Genomic DNA, 21,052 nt, shown 5'->3' on the forward strand with positions numbered 1-21,052 from the left:
GAGCTGAGAGACACAGTAAAAAGACCCACCTTGGACCCCCAAAACAAGCAAGAAGGACCTTCCCTGGACCCTCACACTGGGAGAGGCAGGAAGGACCCTTCCTGGACCCCCAAAATTGGGAGAGGCAGGAAGGACCCTTCCTGGACCCCCAAAATTGGGAGAGGCAGGAAGGATCCTCCCAGGACCCCCAAAATTAGGAGAGGCAGGAAGGACCCTCCATGGACCCCTTGGAACTGGGAGAGGAAGGAAGGACCCTCTCAGGACCCCCAAAATTAGGAGAGGCAGGAAGGACCCTCCCTGGACCCCTTGGAACAGGTAACGGCTGGAAGGACCCTCCCTGGACCCCAGGAGCTGAGAAACACAGTAAAAAAGACCCTCTTTGGGCCCCCAAAACAAGCAAAAAGGACCTTCCCTTAACCCCATAACTGGGAAAGGCAAGAAGGACCCTTCCAGGACCATCAAAATTAGGAGAGGCAGGAAGGACCCTCCCTGGACCCCTTGGAACTGGGAAAGACAGGAAGGACCCTCCCAGGACCCCCAAAATTAGGAGAGGCAGGAAGGACCCTCCCTGGACCCCAGGAGCTGAGAGACACAGTAAAAAAGACCCTCTTTGGGCCCCCAAAACAAGCAAAAAGGACCTTCCCTGGACCTTCCCTGGACCCCCAAAACTGGGAGAGTCAGGAAGGACCCTCCCAGGACCTCCAAAATTAGGAGAGGCAGGAAGGACCCTCCCAGGACCCCATAACTGGGAAAGGCAGGAAGGACCCTCCCTGGACCCCAGGAGCTGAGAGACACAGTAAAAAGACCCTCCTTGGACCCCCAAAACAAGCAAGAAGGACCCTCCCTGGACCCCCAAAACTGGGAGAGGCAGGAAGGACCCTTCCAGGACCCCCTAAACTGGGAAAGACAGGTCCTCCCTGGACCCCCCCCCCCTTGAAGCTGGGAGACAGGAAGGACCCTCCCAGGACCCCCAAAATTAGGAGAGGCAGGAAGGACCCCTCCCAGGACCCCCTAAACTGGGAAAGACAGGTCCTCCCTGGACCCCCCCCCCCCCCTTGAAGCTGGGAGAGACAGGAAGGACCCTCCCCATGCAATCTTAGGAATGAACAGAGCCCTGGGACAACCCCCCCCCGAAGATCAAATTTGGGGTTTGATCAAAAAGGGGGGGGCACAAATCCAAAATTCTAGCATACCGGCCTGCCATCACTTTTGCTAAGAGAAACACACTTACCCTGGGAAACCCAATCCTTGCTGAAATCAGGGGGTTTGAGTTCTGTCCCCCTTCCTCAATTTGGGGGCCTCAGAGCCCCCCCCCCAAACCCTCAATCAGCCTGATGGAATATTCGAGGAGAATAATCCGCTTTGGCCCAGCGGGGGGGATACCCCTGAGCCCCGACACGTCTGTTCACCTCACCTGTCCACACCGTGAGACATGTCCTCCTCGGACCCGGACGCAGATTTTGGGGTCTTGAGCGAATTGGCCCACGGATTCATGGCGTCGCAGGTAAGATTCTGGGGGTACCCCGGGGGCTCTCAATTTTGGGGGGGTGGGGGGTGGGTCTCAGGAGGAGCCATCAACCGGTCGCTGCCAGATATTCTAGCAATCGCCCCAAAATAAATAAATCAAAACCCAAAATTTGAGGAACCCAAAAATACAATTATGAGGTGCTCAGACCGACCCGGGTTCGATCCCCGGCATTTTTTTTAGGGTTCCCCCCCAAGCCTGCCAGGAGCAAACCCCTGAGCACTGCCCGGTATGCCCCCCCCAAAACAAACAAACAAACAAACCAAAAACAACAACAAAAAGATGTGAATTCAATCTCTGGCATTCCACGAGACAACTCTCCCCCAGAATTAACTTTATTTTGCTATCGTGTCGCCCCAAATCAGGGAAATTCTGAACCCCAAACTCGAAGAAATCAATTCGGAATCGGTTGACGTTGTTTGTTGGATTTGGGGGGCCCCCCCCCTCCCGGCGCTACCCATTGGGCCATCTTCCCGGCCCCCCGGTGTCAACTACTTTTTGTGCAACTCCCCAAAAATTTTGGCTCGCAGGGCCACAGACAGGTTGGGGAAATGATTTGGGGTGACTTTGTGTGTCTGTGTGTGTCTGTGTGTGTCCTGGGGTAACAATTTTGCATCTTTTTGTCTCCCCCCCACCCCCCTGAACCCCAGGTTCTCTTTGCGGCCTGTGACTTGGGAGTCTTCGACCTCCTGGAGGAGGCGTCCCAGCCCCTGGACGCGGCCACCGTGGCCACACGCCTGGGCACCAGCACCCGGGGGACACGGCCGCTGCTGGACACATGCGTCACCCTGAACCTTCTGCGTGTCCAAACCCTAAGCGACACAGGTGAGAGCTCCGACCATCCTTGGCCTATCTAGCCCAGAGGCCTGGACCACTCAATGGCTGCATCCTAGAGACAGGCCCTCATTTGCATAGGCCACCCCATTGGCTGGGCCCCTGCTCTTATTTGCATAAGCCCGATTGGCATCCTAGCGGCCCCCTCTGTTTTATTCTGCGCTGTGATTGGTCACCCTCCAGGCCTCATTTGCATGCCAGCACTATGAGGTCATCTTTAACTCTTTCCAGCCCGCTCGGAGGGGCCCTGCGATTGGATTGGTCCTCCAGGTCTAATTTGCATACATTTGCATGATCATCCTTGTGAGCTCTCCTTAAAGGGATTCTGTAATGTGATTGGTCGTCCTTTAGACCTCATTTGCATAATGGCACTGTGATGTCATCGTTCAAACTCCCTTAGAGGGATTCTGTGATGTGATTGGTCGTTCTCTAGAACTAATTTGCATAATAGCATTAAACTCCCCTTGGGGGGGATTCTGTACTTTGATTGGTTGCCTTCCAGACCTAATTTGCATAATGGCATTGTGATTTGATCGTCCAAACTCCCTTAGAGGGATTCTGTGATGTGATTGGTCGTCCTCTAGACCTCATTTGCATAATAGCATTGTGATGTTATCTTCCAAAGCCCCATAGAAAAATTCTGTGATGTGATTGGTCGTCCTCTAGACCTCTTTTGCATAATGGCATTGTGATGTCATTGTTCCAACTCCCTTAGAGGGATTCTGTGATTTCATTGGTCATTCTCTAGAACTAATTTGCATAATAGCATTGAACTTCCCTTGGGGGGATTCTGTAATATGATTGGTTGTCTTCCAGACCTAATTTGCATAATGACATTGTGATGTCGTTTAAACTCCCTTAGAGGGATTCTGTGATGTGATTGGTCGTCCTCTAGACCTAATTTGCATAATAGCATTGTGACGTTATCTTCCAAACCCCCATAGAGAAATTCTGTAATGTGATTGGTCATCCTCTGAACCTAATTTGCATAATGCCATTGGGAGATCATCTTTCAAACACTGTAGGAGGGATTCTGTGATGTGATTGGTCATCCTCTGGAACCTAATTTGCATAACGGACCCAATTTGCATAATGCCACTGCAAGGTCATCCTTCAAACTTCCTTAGAGGGATTCTGTGATGTGATTGGTCGTCCTCTGGACCTCATTTGCATAATGCCATTGGGGGCCATCTTCCAAACTTCCTTAGAGGGATTCTGTGATGTGATTGGTCGTCCTCCGGACCTCATTTGCATAATGCTACTGTAAAGCCATGTTCCAAACTTCCTTAGAGGGATTCTGTGATGTGATTGGTCGTCCTCTGGACCCAATTTGCATAATGCCACTGCAAGGTCATCCTTCAAACTTCCTTAGAGGGATTCTGTGATGTGATTGGTCGTCCTCTGGACCTCATTTGCATAATGCCATTATGAGCTCATCTTCCAAACCCCCCTTGGAGGGATTCTGTGATGTGATTGGCCATCCTCCGGACCTCATTTGCATCAATAATGATGAAATCACCTTCCAAGCACCTTGGAGGGATTCTGTAACTTGGCCGGTGGCCCTGCAGAATGACTGCATTTTGCAAAATAACATTAGGAGGTCGTCTTTCCCATTTCTGGGATGGATCCTGTCATCTCATTGGCCGGCCTCCAGGCCTAATTTGCATAATTGCGCCATGACATCATCTTCCAAACCCCCCAAGTTTTTTTCCACCCTTCATTTTTTGCATCACATTTGCAGTCGTTTTACCATTTCAAGGAATATGACAAACATTTCGAATAGCAGAAGCATTTGGCAGAATATAAAAATGATGATTTGCAAATAACATTTGAAAGATCCCCAGGGAAGGGCTCCATTGGTTGGGTATCCCAAGGTCGCCCCACGCCCACCATTTTGGATGCCCCGAAGATTGGCCACAGCGGTCACAGGCAGTCAGGAAACACCCCCCATATCTAGGTTTATTTTTTTTATTTTTTGTTTATTTTATTTGTTTATTTATTATTTATTATTTTATTTATTTTAAATTATTTATTTACTTTTTATTTTATTTAGTATTATTTATTTATCATTATCATTTGTTTGTTTTCTATTCTTTATTTTATTGATTTATTTATCGTTTATTATCTTATTTATTTTTTATTAATTAATTTATTTTTATCTGATTTATTTATTATTCTATTTATTTTTATTTATTTATTTATTTTATTTATATTTATTTATTATTTCATTAATTTATTTATCATTATTATTCTTTATTTTTATATTTATTTATCTTTATTTTTATTTATTATTTATTTTTATTCTTATTTATTTATTTATTTATCGTTTATTATTTTATTGATTTTTATTCATTTATTTATTATTCTATTTATTTTTATTCATTTATTTATCTTTATTTATTACTTATTTATTTTTATTTTTGTTTATTATTTTATTCTTATTTACTTATTTTTATTTATTATTTATTATCATTTTTATTTATTATTTATTTTTTATTCTTATTTATTATTTTTATTTTTATTTATCATTTATTTTTATTTACTTTTATTTATTTATATTTATTTTTATTTATTCATTATTTTTCTTATTTACTTATTTATTTTGATTTTATTCATTATTTATTTATTATTTATTTACTTTTATTTATTTATATTTATATTTATTTTTACTTATTAATTTTTATTATTTGTTTATTTTTATTTATTTTATTTATTAGTTTATTTATTCATTTATTTTTTGTTTATCATTTATTTATTTTTATTTATTCGTTATTTTATTTATTTATTTTTGTTTATTTATTATTTATTTATTACTCTTGATCTGTTTTTATATTTTTTTATTTATTATTTTTATTTATTTATCATTTTATTTATTTATTTATCTTTGTTTATTTATCATTTATCTTTATTTTATTTATTCGTTTATTATTTTATTTATCTTTATTTATTTATTATTTACTTATTTATTTTTATTTATTATTTTGTTTATTTATTATTTATTTATCACTTTTTATCTAGTTGTTTTTTTTTTTACTTTTTTGTTTTGTTTTTGTTTTTTTGTTTTTGGGCCACACCTGGTAATGCTCAGGGGTTCCTCCTGGCTATGCGCTCAGAAGTCGCTCCTGGCTTGGGGGACCATATGGGACGCGGGGGGATCGAACCGCGGTCCGTCCTAGGCTAGCACCGGCAAGGCAGGCACCTTACCTCTAGCGCCACCGCCCGGCCCCTAGTTTTATTTATTTATCATTTATTTATTACTCTTTATCTATTTTTATTTTTATTTATTTATTATTGTATTTATTATTTATTTTTTACTTTATTTACCTATTTATTTTTGCAGCTCTCTACAGCAATTCGGAGCTGGCCAGCACCTACCTGGCGAGAGCCAGCCCCCGGTGCCAGTGCCACATGTTTCTCTACCTGGCTGGCACCACCTACCCGTGCTGGGCCCACCTCGCGGAGGCTGTGAGGTAGGTAGGTGGGTGCGCGGCTGCGTCGCGGGGAGCAGGGGTCGAGGCGGCCAGGTTGAACCCCAAGACCCCCCACCCCCCAAGGCCACCCCAAGATGGAGAATTTCAAAGCTCCCTCCAAGACCTGGGGCAAGTTCACTGGCATTCGATCGTGGCATTCTGTGGTTTCTGGTTATGAGATTGGGTCAAGAATAATGTTGTTCGGGGCCAGAGAGATAGCTCAGTGGTCGGGCACGTGGTCCACCGAACCTGCGTGGAGCGATCTCTGAACAGGCAGAAACAGACAGACAGAGACAAAAGAGAGACAGAGATAGAAGCAGAGACAGAGACACTGAGATAGAGAGATAAAGACCGAGACAGAAACAAACAGACAGAAAAAAGAGATAGAAACAGAGGCAGAGATAAAAACAGAAAAAAGAGAGAGAGACAGAAAAACACACAGAGACACAGAGACAGAGAGATAAAGACAAAGAGACAGATAGAAACAGACAAAAAAGAGACAGACAGAAAGAGACACAGAGAGACAGACAGAGACAGAGATCAGGACAAAGAGACAGAAACAGACAGAAAGACACAAAGACAGAGACAGATAGAGACACAGAGAGACAAAGACAGAGATAAGGACAAAGAGACAGAAATAGACAGAGAGAGACAGAGAGATAGAGACAGAGACAGAGACAGGGACAGAGACACAGAGATAGAAAGGTAAAGACAAAGAGACAGAAACAGAGACAGAAAAAGAGAGAGACAGGGACAGACAGAGAAAAAAGAGACAGATAGACAGAGACACAGAGAGACAGACAGAAAAAAGAGACAGAGATAGAAAAGACACAGAGACAGAGATAAAGACAAAGAGACAGAGATAGACAAAAAAGAGAGACAGAAAGAGACACAGAGACAGAGATAAGGACAAAGAGACAGAAATAGAAAGACAGAGACAGATAGAGACACAGAGATAGAGAGATAAATACAGAGACAAGAAAGAGACAGATAGACAGATAAAAAGACAGAGACAGAAACAGAAAAGAGACAAATAGACAGAAAGAGACACAGAGAGACAGACAGAGACAGGGACAGAGACACAGAGATAGAGAGATAAAGACAGAGACAGAGACAAAAGAGACATAGATAGAAACAGAGAAACAGAGAAAAAGACAGAAATAAAGACAGAGAGACAGAAACAGACAAAAAAGAGACAGAAAGAGACACAGACAGGGACAGAGACACAGAGATAGAGAGATAAAGACAGAGACAAAAAAAGACATAGATTGACAGAAACAGAGACAGAGACACAGAAAAAGAGAGAGATAAAGACAAAGAGAGAGACAGAAACAGACAAAAAAGAGACAGATAGACAGAAAGAGACACAGAGAAACAGACAGAGATAGAGACACAGAGATAGAGAGATAAAGACAGACAGACAAAAAGAGACAGAGATAGACACAAACAGCGACAGAGAGACAGAGAAAAAGACACAGAGACAGAGATAGAGGGATAAAGGCAAAGAGACAGAGATAGAAACAGAGATCGAGACAGAGAAAAAGACAGAGATAAAGACAAAGAGACATAAACAGACAGACAAAAAAGAGACACAAAGACAGAGACAAGGACAGAGACATAGAGATAGAGAGATAAAGACAAAGAGACAGAGACAGAGAGATAAAGACAAAGAGAGAGACAGAAACAGGCAAAAAAGAGACAAATAGAAAAAGACAGAGAGACAGACAGAGACACAGAGATAGAGAGATAAAGACAAAGAGACAGAAACAGACAAGAGACAGAGAGAGAGAAAAAGACAGACAGAGATAAAGACAAAGAGAAACAGAAACAGGCACAAAAGAGACAGATAGATAGAAAAAGACAGAGAGACAGAGACAGAGACACAGAGATAGAGAGATAAGGACAGACAGAGACAAAAAGAGACAGAGAGACACAGTGACAGAGAGACAGAGAAAAAGACAGAGATAGAGAGATAAAAACAAAGAGAAAGACAAAAAAGAGACAGAAAGAGACACAGAGAGACAGACAGAGACAGAGATAAGGACAAAGAGACGGAAATGGACGTCTTTTTGGGGGGCCCGTGGGTCTGTGTTTCCTCAGAGAAGGGCGGAACCAGTACCAGCGGGCCTTCGGCGTCGGCTCGGATCCCTTGTTCGCGGCCATCTACAGGTGAGGACGGGGGAGACCCTGGGGTCCGTCTGTCCGTCTGTCCACCCAGTTCCTCCTTCCCCAAGGGACGCGCAGGTGGTAGCTGGGACCTCGGGGCTGCCTGCTGGCGTCTCTGAGCCGTCACCCAGAGAGGGAGACAGAGAGACAGAGACAGAGAGACACACAGGAGACAGAGAAAAAGAGGGATAAAGAGATAGAGGACAAGACGGAAAGACACTAAGATAGAAGGTGAGAGAGAGAGAGAGAGAGAGGAAGGAGAGACAGAGATAGAGAGAAAGAATCAGAGATAGAGGGCGAGAGAGAGACAGAGAAAGACAGAGATAAAGGGCGAGAAAGAGACAGAGAAAAAGGAAAGACAGAGATAGACAGAGAAAGAGGGATAAAGAGATAGAGGACAAGACGGAAAGACACTTAGAAGGTTAGGGAGAGACAGAGATAGAAAGAGTCAGAGATAGAGGGCGAGAGAGACAGAGAAAGACAGAGATAAAGGGTGAGAAAGAGACAGAGAAAAAGGAGAGACAGAGATAGACAGAAAGAAAGAGGGATAAAGAGATAGACGGAAAGACACTAAGAAGGTGAGAGAGAGACAGAAAGAGTCAGAGATAGAGGGCAAGAGAGAGAGACAGAGAAAGACAGAGATAAACGGCGAGAAAGAGACAGAGAAAAAGGAGAGACAGAGATAGACAGAGAGAAAGAGACAGAGATAGAGGGCAAGAGAGAGACAGAGATAGAAAGAGGGATAAAGAGATAGACGGAAAGGCACTAAGATAGAAGGTGAGAGAGAGACAGAGAAAGAGACAGAGACAGAGATAGAAAGAGAAAGAGTCAGATAGAGGGCGAGAGAGAGACAGAGAAAGACAGAGATAAAGGGCGAGAAAGAGACAGAGAAAAAGGAGAGACAGAGATAGAGAAAGAGGGATAAAGAGATAGAAGACAAGATGGAAAGACACTGAGATAGAAGGTGAGGGAGAGACAGAGACAGACAGAGATAGAGAGAAAGAGTCAGAGATAGAGGGCGAGAGAGAGACAGAAAAAGACATAAACAGCGAAAAAGAGACAGAAAAAGGAGAGACAGAGAGACAGAGAGAAAGGGATAAAAAGATAGATGGAAAGACACTAAGATAGAAGGTGAGAGAGACAGAGAGAAAGAGACAGAGATAGAGAAAAAGGAGAGACAGAGATAGAAAGAGACAGAGAAAAAGGAGAGACAGAGATAGAGAAAGAGAGAGAAAAAGGAGAGACAGAGATAGAGAGAAAGAGACAGAGAAAAAGGAGAGAGAGATAGAAAGAGACAGAGAAAAAGGAGAGACAGAGAGAGACAGAGAAAAAGGAGATACAGAGATAGAAAGAGACAGAGAAAAAGGAGAGACAGAGAGAAGGAGAGAGAAAAAGGAGAGACAGAGATAGACAGAGAGAGGGATAAAGAGATAGACGAAAAGACACTAAGATAGAAGGTGAGAGAGAGACAGAGAAAGAGACAGAGATAGAGAGAAAGAGAGAAAAATGAGAGACAGAGATAGACAGAGAAAGAGACAGATAGAGAGAAAGAGAGAAAAATGAGAGACAGAGAAAGAGACAGAGATAGAGAGAAAGAGGGATAAAGAGATAGACGGAAAGACACTAAGATAGAAAATGAGAGAGAGACAGAGAGAAAGGAGAGACAAAGATAGACAGAGAGAAAGAGACAGAGATACAGGGTGAGAAAGAGACAGAAAAATGAGAGACAGAGAAAGAGACAGAGATACAGGGTGAGAAAGAGACAGAAAAACGAGAGACAGAGATAGACAGAGAGAAAGAGACAGAAAAAGGAGAGACAGAGATAGACAGAAAGAGACAGAGATACAGAGCGAGAAAGACACAGAAAAAAGAGACAGAGATAGACAGAGAGAAAGAGACAGAGATACAGGGTGAGAAAGAGACAGAAAAAGGAGAGACAGATAGACAGAGAGAAAGAGACAGAGATACAGGGTGAGAAAGAGAGATAAAGGGCGAGAAAGAGACAGAAAAAGGAGAGACAGAGATAGAGAGAAGAGACAGAGATACAGGGTGAGAAAGAGACAGAGATAGAGAGAAAGAGATTCAGGGCGAGAAAGAGAAAAAGGAGAGACAGATAGACAGAGAAAGAGACAGAGATAAAGGGCGAGAAAGAGATAAAGGAGAGACAGAGATAGACAGAGAAAGAGACAGAGATAAAGGGTGAGAAAGAAAAAGAGACAGAGATAGACAGAGAAAGAGACAGATAGACAGAGAGAAAGAGAGATACAAGGCAAGAAAGAGACAGAAGGAGAGACAGAGCTAGAGAGAAAGAGACAGAGATACAGGGTGAGAAAGAGACAGAAAAAGGAGAGAAAGAGATAGAAAGACAGAGATAGAGGGCGAGAGAGAGAAAGAGACAGAAGAAAAAAGGAGAGATAGAGGGCAAGAGACGGAGAAAGAGACAGAGATAGAGGGTGAGAAAGAGACAGGAAAAGAAGAGATAGAAGCCAGAGAGAGAGAGAAAGAGACAGAAATGGAGTGCAAGAAAGAGACAGAGAAGGAGAAACAGAGATAGAGAGATAGAGGTCAAGAGAGAGACAGAGAGGAAAAGGTGAGACAGAGATAGAGGGCAAGAAAGAGACAGAAAAAGGAGAGAGAGATAGAAGCGAGAGACAAAGAGACAGACATAGAGGGCGAGAAAGAGATGGAGAAAAAGGAGAGACAGAGGGCAAGAGATAGAGAAAGAGACAGAGATAGAGAGTGATAAAGAGAGAAAAAGAGAGATAGAGGGCAAGAGAGACAGAGATAGAGGGCAAGAAAGAGACAAGAAAAGGAGAGAGAGAAGCAAGAGAGAGACAAAGAAAAAGGAGAGACAGAGATAGAGGATGAGAGAGAGGAGACAGAGATAGAGGGGGTGAGAGAGACAAACAAGAGGGACAGAAGGCAAGAGAGACAAAAAGAGACAGAGATAGAGGGCAAGGAGAGACCAGGAAAGAGACAGAGATAGAGAGCAAGAGAGACAGAGATAGAGGGCAAGAGAGACAAAGACAGAGAAAGGGTGAGAGAAAGAGACAGAGGGAAAGAGAGACAGAGATAGAGGGTAAGAAAGAGACAGACAAAAAGATTGAGGGAAAGAGATAGAGAGGGTGAGAGAGTCACAGAGAGAGACAGAGACCGACAGGGCGAAAGAGAGACACACACAGAGATACAGGAGGAGAGATACAGCACGATGGGGGACATTTCTGCTCCAGCAATCTCTCTCCTCTGTCCGCTGCACTCACCGCTTATCCTGTCCCCCCAAGTCTGTCCTGTTCCCCAAACCCACGGCATAATGGGGGACATTTCCGGGTCCCCAGTCTCTTTCCCCCTCTGCTGCCTTATGGCTCTTCCTGTTCCCCCCAAATCTGTCCTGGACACCCCAAATCTACCAACACAATGGGGGGGACATTCAATCTCTCTCCCCCATCTGCTGCACTGACGGCTTCTTCTGTCTCCCCAAATCTCTCCCCTGGACACCCCAAATTTGGATACGGCACGACGGGGGACATTTCCGTCCCCCCAAATCTCTCCCCCGAACACCCCAAATTTGGATCCGGCGCGACGGGGGATATTTCCGTCTCCCCAAATCTCTCCCCTGGACACCCCAATGTTGGATACAGCACGATGGGGGACATTTCTGTCTCCCCAAATCTCTCCCCTGGACACCCCAAATTTGGATACAGCATGACGGGGGGACATTTCTGTCTCCCCAAATCTCTCCCCTGGACACCCCAAATTTGGATATGGCACGACGAGGGACATTTCCATCTCCCCAAATCTCTCCCCTGGACACCCCAAATTTGGATACAGCACGATGGGGGACATTTCCGTCTCCCCAAATCTCTCCCCTGGACACCCCAAATTTGGATACGGCACGACGACGGGGGACATTTGTGTCTCCCCAAATCTCTCCCCTGGACACCCCAAATTTGGATCCAGCACGACGGGGGACATTTCTGTCTCCCCAAATCTCTCCCCTGGACATCCCAAATTTGGATATGGCACGACGACGGGGGACATTTCCGTCTCTCCAAATCTCTCCCCTGGACACCCCAAATTTGGATCCAGCACGACGGGGGACATTTCTGTCCCCCCAAATCTCTCCCCTGGACACCCCAAATTTGGATCCAGCACGACGGGGGACATTTTCGTCTCCCCAAATCTCTCCCCTGGACACCCCAATGTTGGATACAGCACGATGGGGGACATTTCTGTCTCCCCAAATCTCTCCCCCGGACACCCCAAATTTGGGTACGACACAACAACGGGGGACATTTCTGTCCCCCCAAATCTCTCCCCCGGACACCCCCAAATTTGGACACGGCACGACAGGGGACATTTCTGTCCCCCCAAATCTCTCCCCTGGACACCCCAAATTTGGATACAGCATGACGGGGGGACATTTCCGTCCCCCCAAATCTCTCCCCTGGACACCCCAAATTTGGATCCGGCACGACGGGGGACATTTCTTTCTCCCCCAGGTCCGAGGGGGAACTCCTGCGCTTCATGAAGGGCCTACAGGAGGGGTGGACTTTGGATGGCCCGGCCCTGCTCACGGCCTTCGACCTGGCGCCCTTCGCCCACATTTGCGACCTGGGAGGTGCGACGGGGCCCCGGGGTGGACTGGGAAGGTCTCTGTCTCTCTGTCTCTCTGTCTCTGTCTCTCTTCTCTGTCTTTCTGTCTGTCTCTGTCTCTTTGCCTTTATCTCTGTCTTTCTGTCTGTCTCTTTTCTGCCTCTGTCTATGTCTGTGTCTGTCTCTTTACCTCTCTTTGTCTCTCTCTTTTCTGTCTCTGTCTCTATTTGTCTTTCTCTGTCTCTGTTTCTATCTCTCTTTTCTGTCTCTGTCTTTATCTCTCTGTCTCTTTCCTGTCTGTCTGTTTCTGTCTCCCTTTTCTGTCTCTTGTCTGTTTCTGTCTCTGTCTCTCTGTCTTTCTCTGTCTCTGTCTCTGTTTCTGTCTATCTCTCTTTTCTGTCTCTATATCTCTCGTCTCTGTGTCTCTGTCTCATTCTTTCTCTGTCTCTGTCTCTTTCTCTGTCTCTCTCTGTCTCTGTCTACCTTTGTCTTTCTGTCTCTGTCTCTCTCTTTGTCTTTCTCTCTGTCTCTCTATCTTTGTCTCTTTTCTATCTCTGTCTTTGTCTTTATCTCTCTGTTTCTCTCTGTCCCTCTGTCTATCTCTGTCTCTCTTCTCTGTCTTTGTCTGTGTCTCTGTCTCTTTGTCTTTATCTGTCTTTCTGTCTGTCTCTCTGTCTCTCTGTCTCTTTTCTGCCTCTGTCTATGTCTGTGTCTGTCTCTTTACCTCTCTGTCTCTCTTTTCTGTCTCTGTCTCTCTGTCTTTCTCTGTCTCTGTTTCTGTCTATCTCTCTTTTCTGTCTCTGTCTCTTTGTCTTTCTCTCTCTGTCTCTCTGTCTCTCTCTGTCCCCCTGTCTCTGTTTATCTCTGTCTCTCTTTTCTGTCTGTTTCTGTCTCTTTGTCTCTCTCTGTCAATATCTCTTGTCTCTCTTTTCTGTCTCTGTTTCTGTCTCTGTCTCTCTGTCTGTCTCTTTATCTTTTTTTTATGGTTTTTGGGTCACACCCGGCAGTGCTCAGGGGTTCCTCCTGGCTCTGTGCTCAAAAATTGCTCCAGGCAGGCTCGGGGGACCAAATGGGATGCCGGGATTTGAACCACCGACCTTCTGCATGCAAGGCAAATGCCTTACCTCCATGCTATCTCTCCAGCATTTATTTATTTATTTCTTCTTTCTTTCTTTCTTTCTTTCTTTCTTTCTTTCTTTCTTTCTTTCTTTCTTTCTTTCTTTCTTTCTTTCTTTCTTTCTTTCTTTCTTTCTTCTTTCTCTTCTTCCTTCCTTCCTTTTCCTTTCTCCCTTCTCCTTTCTTTTTTCTTTTTCATTCACTTTTTCTTTCTTTCTCTCCCCCTTTATCTCCCTCTGTGTGTCTCATGATTATCTTCCTTTCTCTCTCCTTTCTTTCTGTTTCTCCTTATTTGTTTCTTTCTCTCTTCATTTCTCTCTCCCTTCTCTCATTCTCTGTTTCTTTCTTTTCTTCTCCCTTTCTCCTGTCTCTGCTTCTGTCCTTGTTTCTTTTTTTTCTTTTTTTTTGGTTTTTGGTTTTTGGGTCACACCCGGCAGTGCTCAGGGGTTATTCCTGACTCCAGGCTCAGAAATTGCTCCTGGCAGGCCCGGGGGACCATATGGGGCGCGGGGATTTGAACCGATGACCTCCTGCATGAAAGGCAAACGCGTTACCTCCATGCTATCTCTCCGGCCCCCGCTGTCCTTGTTTCTATCTCTCTTTCTGTTTCTTCTCTTTCTCAGTTCCTCTTTCTCTCTGCTGCCTGGGTTCCTGCAGGCCTGAGACTCTGGGTCTCTTTGACTACCCCCAAATTTCAACAAAAAGTGGGTGCTGATTGCTCAAGCAAGCCCCCTGCTTAGCTTCCCCTCCAAACCTCTGTGTCATTTCCAGAACCCGGTACTGGACTGGGCTCAGCATGACCGAAAATTCTGTTGAGAGAGAGACAGAGACAGAGAGACGTCAGGGTCCCCAGAGGGGCCTTTGTCCCAGGAATGGGGGGGCCTGAATCACCCCTTCATCTGGGTGTGAGGGTGTGTGCAGATGTGAAGTCTGTGTTCAGATGTGAGGTCTGTGTCGAGATGATAGGCCCATGTTCAGATGTGAGGTCTGTGCCCAGATGTGAGGTCCTTGTGTTGATCAATGTCAGTTCCATGTACAGATGTAAGGCTCTTGTGCCAGTGTGAGTTCCATGTCCAGATGTGAGCTCCATGTCCAGATGTTAGGCCCAATGTGCAGATCTGTGTTCAGATGTTAGGCCCGTGTCCAGATGTGAGGTCTGTGCCTAGATGTGGGGACCTTGTGTCGATCGATGTGTGCTCCATGTACAGATGTTAGGCCCGTGTGCAGATGTGAGGTCCATATCCAGATGTGAGGTCCCGTGTCGCCGTGGGTTCCACGTCCAGATGTGAGCCCCGTATCCAGATGTTAGGCCCAATGTGCAGATCTGTGCCCAGATGTGAGGACTATGTGTCGGTCGATGTGAGTTCCATGTCCAGATGTTAGACCCATGTGCAGATGTGAGGTCCACATCCAGATGTGAGATCTCCTGTCCAGTTGTTATGCCCATGTGCCGATGCGAGGTCCGTATCCAGATGTGAGGTCTGTACCCAGATGTGAGGTCCTGCGTTGCCGTGAGTTCCATGTCCAGATGTGAGCTCCGTGTCCAGATGTTAGGCCTGATGTGCAGCTCTGTGTCCAGATGTTAGGCCCGTGTGCAGATGTGAGGTCCATGCCCAGATGTGAGTTTCATGTCCAGATGTGAGGTCCGTGCCCAGGTGTTGAGCTCCGTGCCCAGATGCTAGATCCATCTCCAGATGTGAGCTCTGTGCCCAGATGTTAGGCCTGTTCGCACGAACCCTTCCGACCACCCACCCCAAGCAGTCCCCCCGGCTGCCAAGATCCTGACTTTGTCCTTCTGCGTCCATCCGAGCCGGGGCCACCCACCCCATTCCTCCGCCCGTCTCTGTCTCTACCTCTGTCTCTGTCTCTGTCTCCACCCCAAGGTGGCTCGGGGGCCCTGGCCCGGCTCTGTGCGTCTCTGTACCCCGCGTGCCACGTCACCGTGTTTGACATCCCCGAGGTCGTGCAAATGGCCGGGACACACTTCCCCCTCCAGGAGGAAGAGAAGGACCGAGTGACCTTCCAAGCAGGTACGGGGTGCTCCTTGCTATGTGAATTCCACAATGTTTTTTTTCGGGGGGAATCGCGTACAGAAATGCATTTTCCACGAATGCATGGAATTTTACGGAATTTTCTGGCTTTTTCCGTAATATCCTGAAAGTTTCCAGAATTTTCTGGCATTTCCCGAAATATTCTAGAATTTTCTGATATTATATCTGGAATTTTCTGGAATATTTTGGAATTTTTCCGGTATTTCCTGGTATTTTCTGAATTATTCTGGAATTTTCTGGTATTTTTGTGGAATTTTTGGTATTTTCTGGAATGTTCTGGAATTTTCCGGATTTTTCTGGTATTCTCTGGAATATTCTGGAATTTTCCGGTATTTCCAGGTATTTTCTGGAATATTCTGGAATTTTCCGGTATTTCCAGGTATTTTCTGGGATATTCTGGAATTTTCTGGTACTTTTTCTGGTATTTTTCTGAAAATTTTTGCTATTTTCTGGAATGTTTTGGGATTTTCCAAGATTTTCTGGTATTTTCCAGAATTTTCTGGAATTTTCCAAAATTTTCTGGTATTTTTCCGGAATTTTCTGGAATTTTCAGAATTCTCTGGTATTTTCCGGAATATTCTGGAATTTTTCCAGGTTTTTTTTTTTTTTTTTTCCCCAGAATTTTCCGGATTTTCCCAGAATATTTTAGAATTTTCCACCCACTCCCACAGAAAGGGAAGAAACCAGGAAGATGCTTGGCCCTGAGGTCAACCAGTGCCCAACAGGGTGTATTCGACACAGGGTCCCCCTAAACCTCCTCTGTGGAAACAGGGAGGGTATTTTGGGGGAATAAAATCTAAAAAGCACTTCATTGGCTGGGGGCGTCCCTTAGGGTCCCCCGAGCCTGCCAGGAGGCATTCCTGAGCGCAGAGCCAGGAGGAAACCCTGAGCAACACAGGATGTAGATCCAAACCGAAAAAGACGGACGGAAAGAAAGAGAAAGCAAGAAATGAAGGGAGGAAAAAGAGAAAGATTGAAAAAGGAAGAAAGGCGTAGAAAAAGACAGAAGGAAAAAAAACAAAGAAGAAAGGAGGGACAAAGGATAAAAAGAAAGGAAAAGAGAAAGAAAGAAATATAACAAAGGGAAAATGAGAAAGAAGGGAAGGAGGGAGGAAGGAAGGAGGGAAGAGATGAGAAAAAAATGAAAGAGAAAAATAAGAAAAATGAAAGGAAGAAGGAGGATTGCGGGGAGGAAAGATGGTAGGAGGAAATAAAGAGGAAGAAAGAAAAAGAAGGAAAGAAGGAAAGAAGGAAGAGAAAAGAAAGAAAGAGAAAGAAAGAAGGAAAGAAAGAAAGAAGAGAGAAAGACAGAAAAAGAATGAAAGAAAGAAGGAAAGAAAGAGAAAGAATGAAAGAAAGAAAGAAGAAGAAAGAAAGAAAGAAAGAAGAAAGAAAGAAAGAAAGAAAGAAAGAAAGAAAGAAAGAAAGAAAGAAAGAAAGAAGAAAGAAAGAAAGAAAGAAAGAAAGAAGAGGGGCCGGAGAGATAGCATGGAGGTAAGGCGTTTGCCTTTCATGCAGGAGGTCATCGGTTCGAATCCCGGCGCCCCATATGGTTCCCTGTGCCTGCCAGGAGCAATTTCTGAGCCTGGAGCCAGGAATAACCCCTGAGCACTGCCAGGTGTGACCCAAAAACCAAAAAAAAAAAAAAAAAAAAGAAAGAGAGAGAGAGACCCAGCCGGGGTCCCCCAACTTTCTTCCTGTCTGTCCCCCCAGGAGACTTTTTCCTGGACCCCCTCCCCGAGGCCGACCTGTTCATCCTCGCCCGGGTCCTGCACGACTGGAGCGACCAGAAGTGCTCCAAGCTCCTGGCTCGAGTGTTCCAGGCATGCCGAGCAGGTAAGGGGGTGCAGGGATAGACCAGGACGGGGTTCCAGAATGTACCCCAAGATTATGGCAGGCTCCTAGCACTGTGACGGAGTCCTGATATTTTTTGGGGGGCCACACCCGATAGTGTTTGGGAGTTACTCCTGGTCTCTGCTCTCAGGAAGAAAGAAGGAAAAAGAGAGAGAGAGAAAAAAGACAAAATAAAGAAAAGGGGGTAAAAAAGGGAAAGAAAGACAGAAAGATAGGAAGAAAGGAAGGAGAAAGAAAGAAAAAGAAAAAATGAAAAAGAAAGAAAAATGAAAAAGAAGAAATAAAAATAAAAGAAAGTGAAGGAGAGAAAGAAAAAGAAAAAAGGAAAAGGAAAAGGAGAGAGAAAGAAAGAAAAAGAAAGGAAAGAGAAAGAAAGGAAAAAGGAAAGTGAGAAAAGAGAAAAAGGGGAGGGAGGGAGAAAGAAACAAATGAAGGAAGGGAGGGAGGGAGAAAGAAAAAATGAATGAGAGGAAGAAAAAGAAAGAGAAGGAAGGAAAGGAAGGAGGGAGGGAAGGAAAGAAAGAATGGGAGAAGGAAGGAAGAAAGAGAAAGAAGGAAGGAGAGAGGAAAGGAAGGGAAGAAAGAAAGGAAAGGAAGGAAAGAAAGAAGGAAGGAAAGAGAAAAAGAGGAAAGAAGGGGAAAGAAAAGAGAGAGAAAAGGAAGGAAAGAAAGGAAGGAGGAAAGGGAAGAAAGAAGGAAGGAAAGAGAAAGGAAAGAAAGGAAGGAGAGAGGAAAGAAAGGGAAAAAAGAAGGAAGGAAAGAGAAAGAAGCAAAGGAAGGAAGGAGGGAAGGAAAGAAAAAAGGAAGGAAGGAAGGAAGGAAAGAAAGGAGAGAGAAAAGGAAGGAAAGAGAAAGGAAAGAAAGGAGAGAGGAAAGGTAGGGAAGAAGGAAAGAAAGGAAGGAGAGAGAAAAGGAAGAAAGAAAAAGAAGGAAAGAAAAAAGAAAGAGAAGGAAGGGAAGAAGGAAGGAAAGAGAAAGAAGCAAAGAAAGGAAGGGAGGATGGAAGGAAAGAAAAGGAAGGAAGGAAAGGAAAGAAAGAAAAAGAAGGAAAGAAAAAAGAAAGAGAATGAAAGAAAGAAAGAGAGAGAAAGAAAGAAAGAGAGAGAGAGAAACATGGCAGAATCCGGACAGACCCAGGTTCGATCCCTGGCATCCCACATTTTCCCCCCGAGCACTGCCAGGACCGATTCCTGAGCACAGAGCCAAGAGTAACCCCTGTGCCCTGCCAGGTGTGACCCCAAAACACCCCAAGAAAAATAGATATAAAAAAAAACAACAACCTTGCAGTAATACAAAATGGAGCAGATGGGCGGGTTTTTGCACTCGCGCCCGAGCACTTTAACAGGAGTCCCTGGGGTGCTGGGTGCAAATTCTGACGCCCCCTCCCGGTTCTGGGTTCCAACTGTGCGTCTCCCCGCTGGCAGGTGGCGCCGTGCTGGTGGTGGAAAGCGTCCTGGACCCGGACGGCCGTGGGCCGCTAACCACTCAGCTGTACTCCCTCAACATGCTAATCCAGAGCGAGGGATTAGAGCGGACGGCCCCCCAGTACCGGGCCTTGCTGAGGGGTGCCGGGTTCGACACCGTCTCTCTCCGCCACCCCACGGGCACCTACCAGGCCATCCTGGGCAGCAAGTGACGTCGCCGGGCTCGTACCCGGGTTCTAATCCCGTGTTCTTGTCCTAATCTGTTGTAATCCCGTGTTCTTTCATGTGTTTACGTCTCACATTTTAACTTCTTCTTTGATTGTATGTCGCCACGTGTTCCGGTCTTGTGTGTTCTGATCCTGTGATCTCATGTATGCTGAAGCCATGTTCTAATCCCGTGTTCTAATATGTGGAAAAGCATGTTCTGAAAGAAGGAAGGAAGGAAGGAAGGAAAGAGAAAGCAGGAAGGGAAGGAAGAAGGAAGGAAAGAGAAAGAGAAAGGGAAAGGAAGAAGGAAGAAAACCAGGAGATAAAATCAGAGGAGAAAAGATGAGAAAATATTGGAATATGGGAAAGAAGGAAAGACAGGAAGGAGGGAAGGAAAGAAAGGAAGGAGAGAGGGACGGAAGGTTAGAAGAAAGAGAAGGAAGGAAAGAAAGAGAAAAAGAAAAACAGGAAGGAGAGAAGGAAGGGGAAAAAGAAGGAAGGAAAGAAAGAAGGAAGGGTAAAAAGAAGGATGGAAAGGAAGGAAGGAGGGAAGAAAAGAATTGAAAGGAAGGATGGAAAGAAAGAAGGGGAAAAGAAAGGAAGAAGGGAAGGAAAGAAAGAAGGAAGGGGAAAAAGAAAGAAGGAAGGAAAGAAAGGAGAGGGACAGAAGGAAAGAGAAGGAAGGAAAGAAAGAGAAAGAAGGAAAGACAGAAGGAAGGGGCAAAAAGAAGGAAGAAAAGAAAGGAAGGAGAGCGGGATGGAAGGAAAGAAAGAAAGAAGGAAAGAGGAAGGAGGGAAGGAAAGACAGAAGGAAGGGGCAAAAAGAAGAAAGGAAAGGAAGGAGAGGAGGAAAGGAAGGAAGGAGGGAAGGAATGAAAGAAGGAAGGGGGAAAAGAAGGATGGAAAGAAGGGGCAGAAAGAAGAAAGGAAGGCAGGAAGGAAAGAGAAGGAAGGGAAAAAAGAAAGAAGGAAGGAAGGAAAGAGAAAGAAGGAAAGAAAGAGAGGGATGGAAAGAAAACGAAAGAAGGAAGGAAAGAAAGAGAAGGAAGGGGAAGAAGAAAGGAAGGAAAGAGAAAGAAGGAAAGAAAGGAGAGAGGGATGGAAAGAAAACGAAAGAAGGAAGGAAAGAAAGAGAAGGAAGGGGAAGAAGAAAGGAAGGAAAGAGAAAGAAGGAAAGAAAGGAAGGTGAGAGGGACAGAAAGAAAAAAGAACGAAAGAAGGAAGTAAAGAAAGAAATGAAGGAAGGAAGGAAGAAGAAAGAAAGAAGGAAAGAAAGAAATCTCATGTTCTAAAACCTACATTCTAATCTGGGCTAAAATATTTTTCTAAATTTATTTTCTTAAGGAAGGAAAGGAAGGAAGAAGGGAAGGAAAGAAAGAAGGAAGGAAGGAAGGAAGAAGAAGGAAGGAAGGAAGGAAGGAAAGAAGGAAGGAAAGAAATCCCATGTTCTAAAACCTACATTCTAATCTGTGCTGAAATATTTTTCTGATTTTGTTTCCTTCATCTCCTGGTTTTCTGTTCTAATCACCTGTTCCAATCAATTAATCAATAAATCAATTAAATTTCCAATCACTTCTCTTTGTTCTAATTTCTTATTTTCTCTTGTCTCGTAATCTCCTTATTCTGACTCGTTCTAATCTCCCATTTCCTCCTGATAAAATCTCCCATATTCCAATATTTTCTCATCTTTTCTCCTCTGATTTTATCTCCTGGTTTCTATTCTAATCTCCCATTCTAATCAATTTAATCAATCAATGGAATTTTTAATCAGTTCTCTATTTCCTTATTCTGACTCGTTCTAATCTCTCCTTT

The 21,052-nt window shown here is 44.7% G+C and overlaps 1 protein-coding gene across 1 annotated transcript; it reads left to right on the forward strand.

Moving 5' to 3' along the window:
• The first annotated feature begins 1,432 nt into the window (after nucleotides 1-1,432).
• ASMT (acetylserotonin O-methyltransferase) lies at nucleotides 1,433-19,245 on the forward strand. Its single transcript, XM_049767801.1, has 8 exons — nucleotides 1,433-1,504; nucleotides 2,176-2,350; nucleotides 5,700-5,829; nucleotides 7,930-7,998; nucleotides 12,495-12,613; nucleotides 15,588-15,734; nucleotides 17,469-17,591; nucleotides 19,034-19,245. Exons 1-8 carry the CDS (start codon nucleotides 1,433-1,435, stop codon nucleotides 19,243-19,245), a joined length of 1,047 nt encoding a protein of 348 aa, XP_049623758.1.
• The last annotated feature ends 1,807 nt before the right edge of the window (nucleotides 19,246-21,052 follow it).

Source organism: Suncus etruscus (genome assembly GCF_024139225.1).
Source record: "Suncus etruscus isolate mSunEtr1 chromosome X unlocalized genomic scaffold, mSunEtr1.pri.cur SUPER_X_unloc_2, whole genome shotgun sequence".
Taxonomy (NCBI): domain Eukaryota; kingdom Metazoa; phylum Chordata; class Mammalia; order Eulipotyphla; family Soricidae; genus Suncus; species Suncus etruscus.